At 38.3% G+C, this 16,452-nt stretch overlaps 1 protein-coding gene across 1 annotated transcript; it reads right to left on the bottom strand.

Annotated features, from left to right (window-relative positions):
- Positions 1-7,042: 7,042 nt before the first annotated feature.
- On the bottom strand, positions 7,043-11,578 carry gh1 (growth hormone 1). The gene is made up of 5 exons (XM_052038670.1): positions 11,512-11,578; positions 10,741-10,904; positions 10,519-10,635; positions 9,687-9,827; positions 7,043-7,281 (listed from the first exon to the last, which is right to left on the bottom strand). Exons 1-5 carry the CDS (start codon positions 11,552-11,554, stop codon positions 7,081-7,083), a joined length of 666 nt encoding a protein of 221 aa, XP_051894630.1. The 5' UTR covers positions 11,555-11,578; the 3' UTR covers positions 7,043-7,080.
- Between the last annotated feature and the right edge of the window lie 4,874 nt (positions 11,579-16,452).

Raw genomic sequence — 16,452 nt, 5'->3', positions numbered from 1 at the left:
CTTTGATATAACTGTAGCCTGTAGTGTCAGATACCATTCAAGAAAAATATCCTCTGCATAGTTTCTAAAGCTTTGACAATTCATCTGAAGTGTGGTGCTCAAACTTTTCCACAATACTCCATTGACTGCAGATATTGATGTGTAATTTAAAGAGAAAGGTCCTAGATTAAAGAGCAGGATTTAAGGCTGTAATCCCTGGATTACTTCCAGTCATAGAGTTATACAGCATAGAAACAGGCCTTTGGTTCAACTCGTCCATGTTGACTAAGATGTCTATTCAAGCTGGTCCCATTTGTTTGCATTTGGCCCATATCCCTTTTAACCTTTTCAGTCAATATACCTGCCTAAGTGTCTTTTAAACATTGTAATTTTGGCCACCTCTGACAGCTCGTTCCATATACCCACCACGCTCTGTGAAAAAGTTTCCCTTCAGGTCCCCTTTAAATCTTTCCCCCTCACCTTAAACCTATGCCCTCTAGTTTTAGACTCCCTTACTCTGGGGAAAAAGACTGTTACCATTGACCTTTTCTATTCTGCTCATGATTTTAAAAACCTCTATAAAGTCACCCTCAGCCTCCTACGCTGCAGGGAAAAAAGCCCCAGCCTATCCAGCCTCTCCTTGTAACTCAAGCCCTCCAGTCCTGGTAACATCCTCGTGAATCTTTGCTGTACCCTTTCCAGCTTAATGACATCCTTTCTATTGCTGGGCAACCAGAACTGAGCACAATACTCCAAGTGTGGTCTCATCAATGACTTGTACAGTTGCAACATGACACCCCAACTCTTGTACTTGGTGCCTTGACCGATGAAGGCAAGTGTGCCGAATGCTTTCTTCAGCACCCTTTCTACTTCTGTCACCCCTTTCAGGGAACTATGTACACTTACCCCTAGATCCCTCTGTTCTACAATGCTCTCCAGTGCTCTACCATTTACTGGCAAATCCTGCCCTGGTTTAACTTACGAAAATGCAACACCTTGCACTTGTCCGAGTTAAATTCCATCTGCCATTCCTTAGCCCACTTGCCCAGTTCATCTATAATCTTAAATTGTAATCTTATATAACCTTCTTCACTGTCCATTACACCTACAATTCTGGTGTCATCCACAAGCTTACTAATCATGTTAATGACACTGTTATCCAAATCATTAATATAGATGACAAATAACAGTGGACCCAGCACCGATCCCTGTGGCACACCACTGGTCACGGGCCTCTAATCTAAATAACAACCCTTCACTACCACCCTCTGTCTCCTTCCACTAAGCCAGTTTTGTATCCAGTTGGCTAGCTCACCCTGGATCCCATGTGATCTCACATTCCAGACCAGCCTGCCATGCAGTGACATATACTAACTAGTACAGGAGGATAGGTCAGAAGAATGTGTGGGGAAAGGGATGATGTAGGAGGGAGGGCTTTAGAGTTTTTGATCATTGGGACCATTTCTGGAGAAAGTTGGACTTGTACAAATAGGACTTGTTGCACTTGAACCGAAATGGGACCAACATTCTTGTGGAGAGGTTAGCTTGTGCTGTTTTGGAGGGAATGGGGCACAGAGTAGATGTACTGCTGGAGGATTGGAGGGGGGTGCAGGGTTACAGTTTAATGTAGAAGAAAAATTAAATCATTCCAATAGGCAGAGCAGGCATGGTCATGTAAAGGCGTATGGGAGGATTCAAAGGCCAAATTGCATGTACTTTAGTACAAAGAATCTTACTGGGAAGACAGCTGAACTTAGAGCATTGATTAGCAAATAGGAGCATGATATTGTTGCAATCACAGAGATATGGTTGAAGGAGGGGCAGGATTGGCAACTCAATGTTCAAGATATAGAAGCTTCAAGCATGGTAGGGAGGAAGTAAAAGAGGAATTTGTAGATGGTGCTGAAAACAAAATTAGATGCATTTGCATAATGTGGAGGTCTTTATGTTAATATGGATATTAAATGAACAAATTTAAGCTAACAATGAGATAAACACTTCCAAGTGCTCCAGAATTGCCCTACACATGAGTAAATATAGTTTACAATCTGTCAAGTAACAATTACATTTAGTTCATGGGAATTAATTCAAGTATTGTGATTGAAGTTTGCAGATAGTGCCACACGCAAAGTTAGATTCCTTTGCATAACATAAAGTACTTTAGATGAATGTGATTATTGGCTTAACAGAGTTAAGTCCGACATTGAGGTAAATATTTCCAAGTACTCCAACATTGCTCTTCACATGAAGAGAAGTAATTTATATTCTGTTATTATAGGGGATGTCTGCCATATTTATCTGGTCTAGCCTATTTGAAACACTTAACTGCCTTATAAAATAGCCTAAACAAGCCACTTAATTGTACCAGAACAGGTATGTTAAAATGGAACAGATCACCTGACATTGTCCTAGGCAAACAATATTGACATGGAAATTCATTTTTACAAATGCCTGGGGTCTGGCATTTAATTTGGACAGCTAGTCAACATACTAGGCAAGCAACAAACTCACGTGTACACCCAGAATCATATGTTACAGGCAAGGTATCATCAGTTGCATCACTGTCCTTTGCCTATGTCCTATCCCCAGCAGCAGGACAGACCCACCAGAAATTTTCAGGCACAAGAGAGTAGATTCATGGCATCAGGTCAAACATGGGGCATGGGTCGATTTCTACCTATTGACCTCCCTCAGTTTTTGAATCGTCCACGTTGAATAACACTGGGCTGAAAGTAATGTGAACATAGAATGGATTCTGAGTAGGGGACTCAAATGTCTAGCAGGAGGAGTCACTTGGTAACACCTCCACTGAAGGAAATATTCAAGTATGAAAGTACTCCTGCCAGACAGGAGCTTTAGAGTGAAGCAACAGAAAGGATAATTCGATTTGACCTCATCCTCAATCCATCTGCTGCATGTATTTCTAATCCTGATGGCATAAGTAGGAGTGACCACCATACAGGCCTTTGGAAGATAAATTCTTATCTTCACACCAAGGGCACACTCCATCATATTGTTTGGCACTATTATCATTGCTAATTCTGGTGGTTCAGAGGCACTGTGGACAACTTGCAACAGCAGAACCGCTTATGATCACAGTCTATAATCTTATGACCTGGTATCAATTCTGGTTCATGGAAGAACACAGGACCTGCTGTGAGCAGCAGCAAGCTTAGCTAAAAATGAGGTTCTAATCTGGTAAAGCTGCAACATAAGACTACATGCTTGCTATACGATATAAAATAGACAGTTTATCAATCCCACAACCAATTGATCAAATCAAAACTCTGCAGTCCTCCCATATCTAGTCCTGAATGGGCACAGCCAGATAAATAGCTAACAGACGGAGGAGGCTCCAAGAACATTTTAATGATGGCAGGGTACAGAATACGATTGCTGAAGACAAGGCTGAAGCATTTACAATTATATTCAGCCAGAAGTAGACAGAGCTTCCCCCGACATACCTGTTATTACAGAACCCTTCTTCAGCCAATTCCGTTCATTCCACATGATATCAAGTAATGGCTGAGAATACTAGATGCAGCAAAGGTTACAGGACCAGACAGCATTCTGACTATGGCACTGAAGACTTGCAGTCCAGAACTAGCCAAGCTGTTCTGGCATAGTCCAGTACTGATATCTACCTGACAATGTGGAAAATTGCCCAAGTATGTCCAGTCCATAAAAAGCAGGAAAAAAAATCTAATGAGCATCCAATCAACCTATTCCCAATCATCAACAAGTGACAGCAAGTGTCATTCTAATAAATACAATCTGCCTAGATCACATATTTTCGATATTTACAGATCATAAATTTTTTAGAAGTTACTTTACCGTCTCTTCCGGCACCATATAGAATTGAAATTATGGAAAAAATTTTAGGTCTTAATCCTTATCAGAAGGGCCTGATAGCAATAATTTATGATCGCATTATGAAAATACATTCAGAGGAACTTGATAAAATTAAGAATGAATGGGAAAGAGAAGTCTAGATACTTTTACCTACAGAGACATGGAAGAAAATTCTTCAATTAGTTAATACATCTTCAGTGTGTGCCAGACACTCTTTGATACAGTTTAAGGTGGTTCACAGGACCCATATGTCCAAGGACAAGTTAGCCTGTTTTTATCATCATATAAATCCTACATGTGACAGATGTAATTCGAAGGTGGCTTCCCTGACACACATGTTTTGGTCCTGTCCCCTTTTGGAAAAATATTGGAAAGACATTTTCAACATTATTTCATCTGTATTGAGCATTGATTTACAACCTCATCCTATTACTGCAATTTTTGGGTTACCAGTAATGGAATCTCGCCATTTATCTGCTTCTGCTCGTCCTATGATCGCCTTTGTCAGATTAATGGCCAAGCGATCCATTTTGTTCAAATGGAAGGATCCAATACCTCCCACCACTTTTCAGTGGTTTTCTCAAACTATAGCATGTTTAAACTTAGAAAAAATTAGGAGTGGTACTGTCAATCCTTTGCTTAAATTTGAGGAAGTTTGGAGTCCATTTATTCAATACTTCCATATGATATAAGCTGACCTTTTTCATATCCCTTTCAATAACCCTTGAATACAGAGGAGTGGAGTTGACGACATAATTTTTTTTTCTTTTTAATTGAAGAAATATCAGTCCAGTTTTTCTTTGAAGTTTCTGGGTTTTTTTGGTTTATTATCAATATTGTTTTTTGATTTGGGGGTTCTTTTATATAATTAAATTTTATTTCTTTTAAATCTTTCCTTTTATATCTCTTCACTTAATAAGAGAACAGGAGGTCTAGATTACTTTTTTTTACTCTTTGTGATTATATATATTAACTGTTATGATTGTGATCCTGATCCCTTTGCACCACATGTATAATTACTAATGTTATATATATTATTTTGTACTAATTTGAAAATTAATAAAAAGATTGAAAAAGTGTCATTGACTGATTGACTGTGCAGTCAAGCAGCTCTTGCTCACCACTAACCTACTACTACTACTACTATTACTACTACTATTACTACTACTACTACTAATATACTCACTAATAACCTACTAACTGACACCCAGTTTGGGTTTCATCACTCAGCTCAGCTCCATACCTCATCATAGCCTTAAACATAGGGATCAAATAGCCATATTCCAGGTGTGAAGAGGAGTACTGCCTATGACACCATGCATAAACAAGGGACCCTGGTAAAATTTGCATCAATGGACATTAAGAGAAAAAAACACTTCAATCGCTGGAATCATGTCTTGCACTAAAGAAGCTGGATCTGATTCTTGGAGATCAATCATCCCAATACCAGAGAATCACTTCAGGAGCTTCTCAGGGCAGTTCTCTTGACCCAACCTGCATCAATGATCTATCATAAGGTCAGAAGTTGGGAAGTTCTATTCAGTAACAATTCCTCTGAAAATTAAGTATCTCACACCTACATACAACAAGACCTAGACAAAATTAAGACATGGGCAGATAAGTATTAACAGTTGCACTGCAAGAGTGCCAGGCAAAAATCATCTCCAAGAAGAAAGATTCTGAACACTTATCCCTGAAGGTCAATGGCTTTTCCATCATTTTCCTACATCATTAACATACTGACGATCACTACATACCAGAAATTCAACTGGACCAGCTTCGTGAGTACTGTGGCTTTAAGAGCAGGTTAGAGGTTAGGTATCCTGTTTTTGAGTGACCACCTGCTGATCTCCAAATCTTTTCATTTATTTGCAAGGCAAAAGTACATTCCCCTTGCCTAAATGAGTGCAGCTTCAACAACACAAGCTAACACTATCCAGGCAAGCTGCATCCGCCACCCTAAGCATTCATTCCCTCCACCACCAGCAGATCATGGCTGCAATTTGAGCCATCCACTAAATGCACTGTAATTACTCGGTTATTTAAACAGCACCTCCCAAAACCATGACCTCCACCACTAAGAAGGATAAGAGCTTCAGGCACAGGGGAACACCACCACCTGCAGATTCCCCTCCAAATTCAACACCACGCTGATTTGGAAATGTGCTTCATTGGAAGAGTGTGAGAGGACAAAGACAGAAGTCAGAATGGGAGTGGGATGGAGAATTAAAGTGACAGGAAACTGGAAGCTCAAGGTCATCTTTCTGGACTGGATGGAGGTGTTCTGCAAAATAATCACTCAATCTGTATTTGGCTACTTTAATGTAGAGGAGACAACATTGTGAGTACTTCTAAATTCAGAGAAGTTCCGTGAATTGCTGTTTCACCTGGAATTGGTGTTTGGATATCTAGATAGTGAATATATTAAAATAAAACAAGTAAAATTAAAGCCAACATATCAATGCACTGAGACCCATTAATTTGAAATTGAAGATTATGGATAATTCGAGCTCCTATTGCACCTGCCAGATTTACAACGGAGGTTTGATAAGCTCCCAAGGTTCTTAGAATGTCAGTCTAAAATTTCAGAGCTTGTCTATTTGGTTAGCAAATTGTTAAATTTAACTTTTGTTAAAAGGAATAACTTCAAAAGAAGCAATAATATGAGGACGTAGTATGCAATGGTTTTGAATTTTGTCTCTACAAAAACAGTACAATTTAGAGGCGATGATCTTAACTCTTTTAATAGTCATCTGAAATATATGCTGTTAGGAATAAGTATTTTTAAGACCTCTAATACTCTTCTTTGATTAGGAGCTGGAGAAAATTGTTTGGGTAATGCAAGAATCCATTTCACATATAGCCATGCTGCAATTTATCTGTAACTTGATAATAATTGCCCAAAATGGAAAGATATCCATTCTTCAGTGTGATCATATTCATGACAGGTTTATTTTTGAAAATAAAATAATCAGATACTTGTTAGCAATTCAACTAGTTTATTGAAATCGCAAGATAATAAATATTTGCTATGACTTAGTGATTTTTGGATATAAATCATAATTGCAGAAAAATATACAGATGCAGAAAATATATTGTATTTCTACAGTTATACAGTTAAGGTTCAGAGGGATGCTACATAACAGAGATATAGAATTTTTTAAATAATCATTTTTAAGACAAAGTCTGTGTAACATTTTGAGTGTCTTTATTTGAGTTTTCCTCACTGATTTTGTTTATAACCTTACACTACACAGTACAGTTACTCTCTGCAAAGCGTTTGCAATTCATAACTTTCAGGTAGGTTTCAACTTTGTGCATATCCTTCTTAAAACAAGCCAGGAGGCCATAGTTTTTCATCAAAGCTTCCTCACTTAGGTCTCCATTGAACCTGTCATAGGAAAATTTCAGCCAGGCAAAACCTTGTGAAGAACCTCCATCTTCTAGAGCCTGGGAAGTTATAGAATGATTACAGATTACCAGTAATTCCACATAGAGAACACTTTTCAGAGAAATTGAATGCTTAGTACATAATAGATTCTGAATAGCTCTGTTTTGGCTGTGTTCTTGTGACATGTGGTACAACATTACATTAATTCATATTGTGCATTAAAATTCACGTAAAATTATATGATTCATTCATGGAAAATGATATGCTTTTTACTGTGCAATGCATGTCAGCCAAATAATCATTAAAAAAAAACAAAACCACCACGTGAAATCATCTTGTACATAGTGAATATATAGAGTGTTGGTCAAGAATATTATGAAACCTGAGGGGTTAGATGAATGGTTGTTTTGAAATCATGACCTTCATTGCCTAAACATTTTGAAAATAATATCATCCAATCTGCTTGATAAAAGATCTAATGTATTAATGAATAATAAAAAGGCTCCATGCTGTGGATAAATTCACTTCTTTGTATTGGAGGTTGAGTATCCCTGGAAACTAATCCTATGGCTGAGCCCAGTTTGTATGTAGGTATACTGAAACAACATAAAAAAGGGAAAAAAATCTATCCAAATCTATTGATTCATTCTTTGCACTGCTTTAATTGTAACTTCCTTCTATCCATTTAACCTTTTAAAGAAGCGTTCATTGTTTTCTCATCTTCTGTTTTTACTTATCTATTTTAACATCTGAATTATTCATTGGTTAACCAAAGTTTTTTTTTACCCTTAATGTTTATGTTTGAGAGCTCTGCTTACCTTTTCTCCATAAATTAGTGACCTTTATTGTTAAAACTTCTGCAAACTGAACATAATAGCTGGGATGCTCGCCTTTGAGATCAGGGGTATTACTGTTGAACATAATATGTTCTACTGATTGCTTTAATTAGGAAACTGAATTATCTCAACGCCATACTGACTCTTTGCTGATATTGATCTCTTGTATATCATTTTTATTGAAGAAAATAAACAATTCTATATATACAATTCCTCATTTCAATTTTAAGAAAGTTCCCTCACAGTCATGAGTAGATTGGAGTCGCAAGCAATGGTAATGTCTGTAAGAGGAACCTCAGGATTCCACTAACGACTACTCAAGTTGAACTATCTACCAGTTTATTATTGCATTTTACTTTCTATTGCTGGATAAAACTTTACTCTAATGAGCTATTTCTGGGGGGGGGGGGGGTGGAACTGGAGTTTTAAATTTTTTGCAAGCTTCATATTGGTCCTGCATTAATAGTCTCTTAAAATCCACCTAGAATGTAGAGATTTGATTACCTGCTCACTGATGCATTTACAAGATGCAAGCACCTAACTGAATATGAATTCAGAAATAATGGGTAACCCCACAGTAATCTGTGGGAATGGGTTTGGTGATGAAGGACATCAGTACAAACACATTACTGAAGTGTAACACATTGTTTCTGAATTCATATGGATTTAGGTGCTTGCATCCTGTAAATTGTCCTGAAGCATTTTTCCCACTATTGATATATGCTCTCTCTCTCACCTAAGAAACTGTAAGTTACAAATCTTGCCCTTTGGAAGTTATAGAGCCGCTGTAAAAATTTTGGTCGAATAAGCAAAAGATAAATAAATGAGATCTGTAACAGCATTCGTTAATGGCCCGGATTTTGCAATCAGCGGTGAATCAGAAGAGAAGCTTCCCCCAACATCTAACGATGTTTACCATGGAACCTTCCTCTTTTCCTGATGTCTGCTGCTGTTGGCTACAATCAAAGGGATCCTGCATCCAACACCCATGATACCATCAAAGCCTTCGTACAGTAAATCTTATAAAAGAATTTTCAACGACGAAATCAATGGCAATTTGCAATCAACTAATTTAATTTATACAGGGCGCTAAAATATACATATGTGATTAAAGTAGAAAGTAAAATATAAGTAGATTTATTTTAAAGATTAATTCTTCTATCATCAGGTCCTTTATATTTTGAAATATTTATGAAAGCAAATTACACACCAATACCCAGTTTTAGTATCTTGTTAACAATAATTATGGCTTAGTAAACAATTACAAACACGCACAGCTCGGGGAACTAAGGATACAGTTTCCATGGGATTTCACAATGGACTAGCAGGCAGAACGGATACATTTACCTCTGCTGGTATGATTTCATCTTAATTGTGGAGGGGAAGGCGGTAAAAGTCAACCGCGAAATTACCTACCGCTACAACGGGATTTTCGCGTTGAATTTTATGCGTGATTAAAATCTCGACTCTCGGCTACACAGAGTAATGTTGACAACGGGATAACGACACCATGATTACCAACGCAAAACTTGGGCCATGAATAATGTTTCGTGATTACAGTAGTGCCCGATGCGTAACTTTAGCACACGAATTATTATGGGAGTAGTGGTAATATTGCGCGCGCTTACTTTCATCAGAGCATAGATGCCTTCTTCCAGGTCCCTTAATTTGTCATAGACTCTGTCCGAGGTCCTGAAAGCCCTACCGTTCTGAATTGGATTGAGCCAGGACTGAATGAGAAGCAGCGAGTACAGCAGCAGCTCCTTGTCCTACCAAAGGGAGAACAGCACGTAAATATTCATTTTAGTAACAAGGCAGGCGCTGTTCTCTCCTTTTTAAATACTATAACATCCCCATACAAGAAACCATCAAACAAGCTAAATATTCATCCCTGAATGCTCAATTACCACCGTCACCTTTGTGCGATTAAATCTGAGCGGCTACACTAACTTGTTGAGTTCGACATGTTCCCCAGTCAGAAACATAGCTGATGGAGTTGCTTTAATGAAAAAAAAACGAACAAAAAGATTGCAGATGTTGAAAAGCTGAAATAGAAACAAGAGTTCAGCTGGTCAGACAGCAACTTTGGAAAGAGTTCCTCAGGCAGATTCTTTGTTGCTCCACGTTCCAGCATCTGCAGCCTCTTTTGTCTCTAAGAGAAATCTGTATTTCGATTTATGCAGACCAGCCAAGTATCCCCAACTTTCTGATTTCAGAATTATTTTTCAACCAGCAATGGTCTTGGAAAGTTGCGAGAGAAAGTTAGACACACAAATTGAGACAATCTGAGCAGAAGAAACAGAGATTTAATTGGGGATAATTATTCAGGTGACATATTTTGCATTGGGAACGTGTACTGTATACCTTTGTGTTGGCCACAGGGGCCATTAGCTAAGGTTGGAACGAGTTACGTGAAATATAAAGCTGAAGGTAAGTTCTCATTGATTTTTATTTAATTACCGATCTTTGTTGGGCATCTTCCTTGCCAGTAGGTGCTGGGATAGTCTCAGACTGACAGAAAACAGAAGGCGAACTCTTGTGGGAATGGCGCTGCTCTTCTGGGATATATTTTCGTTCCTGTTGGAATTTAAATGCACAAATGAGATGCATGTTTCTACAACAAGCCTATCGATCAAGCTTATTTCATTTCCTAGTAAGTTGTGCGTAGGATTCGCTACGTACGAAATCTTTGCAGGTCTCTGCAGCAACGAGATGCAGATGCTGTGCCCTGTGCACAGCCTTGGCGAACAGATCAGACAGAGGCAGCAATGGGTACGCTTCCAGATCCCTGGGGCATTGCATGGAAACCAACATCAGGGCCAAAACAATGGAACACAGTGACAAACCTAGCGAGGGAGGAGAAACAGTTATAAGTACACTAGTAATGATACCACAACACTGAGGAACCAATTATAAAGTTAGTAAAACCAAAGGGTAAGAAGCAAGGCACATAATGCTTTATATTATAAACGTTATCCAACAGCTTCAGGTCTTCAAAGATATAAAAAGGAAGCATTGACTCTTGAAAATTGACTCTCAAAAGAAAGAGATACTGATCTCATTTCATCATGAACTTCAAAGGCCCCTGGGGTTGTCCAACTGTTGTACTTTAACACAGAGGATGTTACCATAGATAACAATGTTGTAAATCAGAAATATTGAACAGTTTGGGAATAATGTCGAGAAGTATTCTAGACAAAAAAAATGCCAACGCATTTATTGCCAAATGTCGCAAGGGATGCTACATACAATGAAGATGGTAAAAATTACATAAATCGACAGAATCATTTGAAAGTTAAACGGATAATGTGGAATGGTTGAAAAGAGAAAACTCTTCAAAAGTACAAAAATGAGTTTGGTAAGTTAATGGAAAATAAGTTAACGAAGTTCAGCAACAACTTTCACATTCAGTTGGTTAACCATGCCGACGAAACACAAATCAGGACTTGTTACCTGAAGCCATCCCGTTAATGTCACTGTAGATAAAACACAACATGCACCAAAATACAGCAAAACTAAGCAGTTCACAGGCTTCTAACTTTGCCTACAACTCAAACGATTGCACATATATAGTCAGAAATCCATGCATATATTTAATACTTCTTGTTGACGGTGTGATATTAATGACATTTAAAAGGGGTAAAAAAACAAAGTGTTCTGAACTTAATGCACAAGGTGTTTTTATTATTATGGAAAAAGGGATTATTCATTTCCCAAACGTGTTCCTGGAAGCTCGACCCCCAAATTGTTTATATATTCCAGTGAGTGTTCTCTCCCACCCTCTAAATGACACAGGCTTTAGGTTTAGTAACGTGAACCGATGTCAGAAAAACAACAAGAAGTAAAATGTTTTTATTAAGTGTTTCATTGCACGACCAGTGTTTCAACTATGCTTTACTTTGACCTGGGGGAAAAAAAAAACAAGCACATTGATAGGTAAATGTCAGCAGTATATATTTCACAGGATTAGGAATGAATAACTAATAGAAGCGTCTCCATGAGCTGAGCAGTGTTTGTGTTTATTATACTTTCAATAATGCGTTGTCACTTTGACATTAAACAGTAACCTCCCTCCCCACTTTTCTCATAGTCAGAAGCCGGTGTACCAGATATGTCCTTTTTGCCTGAACGCACGCGTTTAGTGGAATTTTGGACAAAAGCAAGGCTCTGCCACAGCTAATTGATGAATTAGACTCTGTTGAAAATCTATTAATGTGTTTTTCTTTATGAGTGTATTTAGACAGGATCCTGAAAAATAAAGTGAATTTCTGGGCCAACATTACTCTTTGCAATTTATTTCGATCCAGGCATCTAGAGTTATTTTTTGACTTTTTTATATAAACCAAATTCTGCACTAAAATGGGAAAAAAGAAGAATGTAGTAAAGAACATCAGCGTTGGTCAGACACCACCAAACTTGACTTCCACTTGAATTCCATTGTCATGATCCCCAACGCCAGTCAGGAATACAGGTTTTAAAGTTTAAAAATCATGATGTGTTTTGAAAAAAGGAGTCTGACACATGTACAACAAACAGCGGTTCTACTTATAGAACTGGCCACATTCACCTATAAAGAGAGAAGATAATTTTCCATTCGGGGTAAAATTTAAATTCTACGTTAAGACCCAAGCCATATTTCAAACAACGTTTGTTTTCAAATATGATTAACCTGTTAGGCACTTCCAAAGATTATTTTATCATTTTAAAATTGTACATTTTAATTATTATACACTTCTGTTTCACTTTTATCAGCTTCACACAATACTAAATTGAATAAATGTGAGTGATGATGTAATGTTGTTATTAAGTGTTGTAAATAATGTAAGTAATGTAAATAGTTGGTGAAGTTGACCAAAAGTTCATGAAACTTATAATTCAGCAACAGAATGATTGTTTCATTCAGCCACAGGAGCTTGTGGAATGATTGTTAGACTTGAGATCAAGGGCAATAGACACAGGATTAATAATATCACTTTACTGCTTTATTTTCTAAATTGATCATGTTTAATTTCCACATAACGCAATTAATGTTAACTCACAAAACCATACATCTGCAAAAGTTAGCCTGTTGTATAAAATAAACCGAGGCAGATATTAAAACAAATGAAATGAATACCCTTTGTGGACAGCAGGAAGTTCTCTCCAGTGTTTTAAAATTAGTTGCATACAATGGTTGAGTTGGGAAGAGTACTAAAAAATGCATATTTACTGCCAAAATTGTTCTTAAATTGAGTATGTAAATCCTGAGATCACGTTGGAATCAAACTTTACTCTCTCTGTCCACACCAGACTCAAGAAGTTAACTCTTCCCAATCTGATTTTCTTTTTAATCAGAAACATCAACTTTCCACAGATCTCTTTCCACAGATGCTGCCTGACCTGCAGAGTATTTCCAGCATTTTCTGTTTTGATTGCATTTTGAAGGTGTCCTTTTTCTGTTACCAGGCTTCCTCTCCCATATCCAGCTAAATTTTTAAAACTTCACGTGAAGTACTTTAAATATTCAGGAAAGTATATCTTTTTAAAAAAATGTTCACGTGGTTAAGGATGTGGGCATTGGTGTCGCCAGCATTTATTACTGGTTCCAGATTGCCCTGGAGAAAATAGCTTACAATATATATGTCAATTAAGGCACAAAACCCCTTGGAAAGAGTGGCCCAGTTTTGGCTAAGAAGAGAAGTTAAAGGTCAAAGGATAAGGCTTACAAGGTTGCTAAAAATTGCAATTCAAGACTGGGAAAATCTCAGAATTCAACTTAAGAAGACCAATGCATTAATAAGGAAAGAGAAGGTAAAATAGGAAACTAATCTAGTGTGAAACATAAAATTAGACTGGATAGCTTCTTTAGAAATGTAAAAACAGAGACAAAAGATTTACTGATTGCAACAGGAGAAGTTATATTGGGAACTTCAGAGAAATAAAGCAAATATTTTGTGTTTGTCTTCAAAGAAAAAATAAGCTCATGGGAAGAGGACAACTACAGAAAGCATTGTCATTGTCGTTCTCCAAAACTTCATGGATTCTAGATTGCTTCCCATAGATACCAAGGCAGCAAATACAAACCTACTATTTAAGAAACAAGGAAGACAAAAACTGGTGAACGACACACCACTTAGACCAATATCAGTGGCAGGAAAATGCTCGAATTTATTATTGAGGAAGAGGTAACAGATCACTTAGAAAATAATAGGATTGAACAGAGTCATTGTGGATCAATGAAAGGGAAATCGTGTGTGACAAACCTGTTAGAGTTTTTGAGGCTAGCAGAATAGAGTAAGGAGAATCAGTGAACTTGATATATGTGGACGTTAAGAATACATTCCTGAAGTTGCATCACAAGAGGTTACAACCAAAGTTATCTGGGTGATAGTTACTGGAGACACAAGAGACTGCCGATGCTGGAAACTGGAGCAAAAAAAATTGAGCTGCTGGAGGAACTCAGTGGGTCAGGCAGCATCTGTGCAGGGAAATAGACAGTCAATGTTTTAGGTCAAGAAAATAAATTTCCCTCCGTCCCTTTCTCTCTCCTAATCTACCCAGATCTTCTTACACACACCCCCTTTCCATATCCCCTCCCCAAGCCCCCATCACCCAGTTTCTTTCTCCTGCCCCACCTACTCCATTTCCCCATCGCCCACTCACTCTTTCCACAGGGTCCCCTCACTCCACTTTCCCATCTGCCCACCCTGCTCTCTTATTTGGTTCCATGCTCCACCTTTCTTTCCTATCAGATTCCATCATCTGCAGCCCTTTGTTGCATCCACCTCTGTTGCTGTGTCCACCCTTCCCTCCCCCACCTGACTCTATCTGCCAATCAATCCCTCCTCATCTGGATCCACCTATCACCTGCCAGCTCTTGCCCCACCCCTCCCCCTCACCTCTTTATACTGGCTATCTCCTTTTTACTCTTTCAGTCCTGATACAGGGTCTTGACCCAAAATGTTTACTATCCATTTGCCTCCACAGATGCTGCCACAGCTACTGAGTTCCTCCAGCAGTTTGTATTTTGCTATCAGTGTTAAATCACTGAGTGCTTTCAAAACAGAAATTGAGGTATTTTTTTATATTGTGAATCAAAGGATGTGGGGTTAGTGCAGGAATGTGGTGCTGAGGTAAAAGATCAGCTATGATATCATTGAATGGTGAAGCAGGCAGCAGAATCTGATTGGCCTATACCTCTGCCTGTTTCTTATCTCCTTGTGTTAGTACGGCGATGAACCACTCTTGATATCAAAATAGCACACAATCACTTCCTAAATGTATTTTTCGTGATGTGAACTCTGCTGGTGAGGATGACACTTATCGTCCAGCCCTAATTCCCCTTGAGAAGTTGATGGGGAACCACCTTCTTGAAGTGGTGTAGTCTTTCTATGTGGCACACTGCTGTTGGAGAGGTAGGTCTAGGAATTACACCCAGATACTTTGATGGGAAAACAATGTATTTCCAAGTCAGTATGGAGTGTGAGTGCTGCTGGGATAGAAATCAACAGGTTCTGGTGTAAATATGTGCCTGCACACTTTGTTCTTCTCGTAGGTGATTGGAGGAATGAAGGATGACCCAACGGATGGAGCCAGGTGCTGGCCATTTTACTATTTCACTTTGGAAGAAGTTTTCCTCCTGTCTTTGGGAGTTCTGTGAGACCCTCTTTCACAGCTCCCCCTCTGTGGTTTCTACTGCTGTCCTGCGTTTTGATTCCCCCACCTGGCTCTTTCTGTACATAATCCTTCACCTTTCCTCAGTTCACCGATCACCTACTGGCCCCTGGCTCACCCCTGCCCCTCTCCTCTTTATACCAGCTACCTCTCCTCTCCAGACTCAGTCCTGATGCAGGGTTTCGACCTGAAACATTAACAATTCCTTTTCCCCCACAGATGCTGCTCGACCCACGTAATTCCTCAGGCAGTTTGTTTTTTGCTCCAGATTTCAGCATCTGCAGCCTCTTGTGTCTCCATGATAGCACAGGTGATAACACCTTCCATTACTTTGCTGATAATTGAGAGTATACTGACTGGGTGTTAGTTTGTTGGATTGCATTTGTTCTGCAGTTTACAGCAAGGATTATGATTAATTTTTAAGTGTACAATTGTATGTGAGAGAGGGGACTTGTCTGTTTAAAGTTGTCACATATTTTTTATCATTTGTTGCTATTATGCTGGTATAAATATCTATTTATCCCCTGTACCTGCAATTAAAAACAGATGTTGCTGCTTAGTAAAAGAAAAACAACTTTTTAATGATATACAGTGAACAAATATGAATAAAATGATTGTTATTATCACATTATTAATAAGGTAATATGTGTGAGATTGGCATCAGTCATTTCCTATAACAATGCTTCTGAATAGATGTAGTTAGTAGCTTAAATGTCAAAAATTAAAGTGACCTTTAAATTC

Source organism: Pristis pectinata, chromosome 25 (genome assembly GCF_009764475.1).
Source record: "Pristis pectinata isolate sPriPec2 chromosome 25, sPriPec2.1.pri, whole genome shotgun sequence".
Classification (NCBI taxonomy): Eukaryota; Metazoa; Chordata; class Chondrichthyes; order Rhinopristiformes; family Pristidae; genus Pristis; species Pristis pectinata.
The sequence above is the reverse complement of the archived record's forward strand: the minus strand, read 5'-3'. Positions and strand labels throughout refer to the sequence as shown.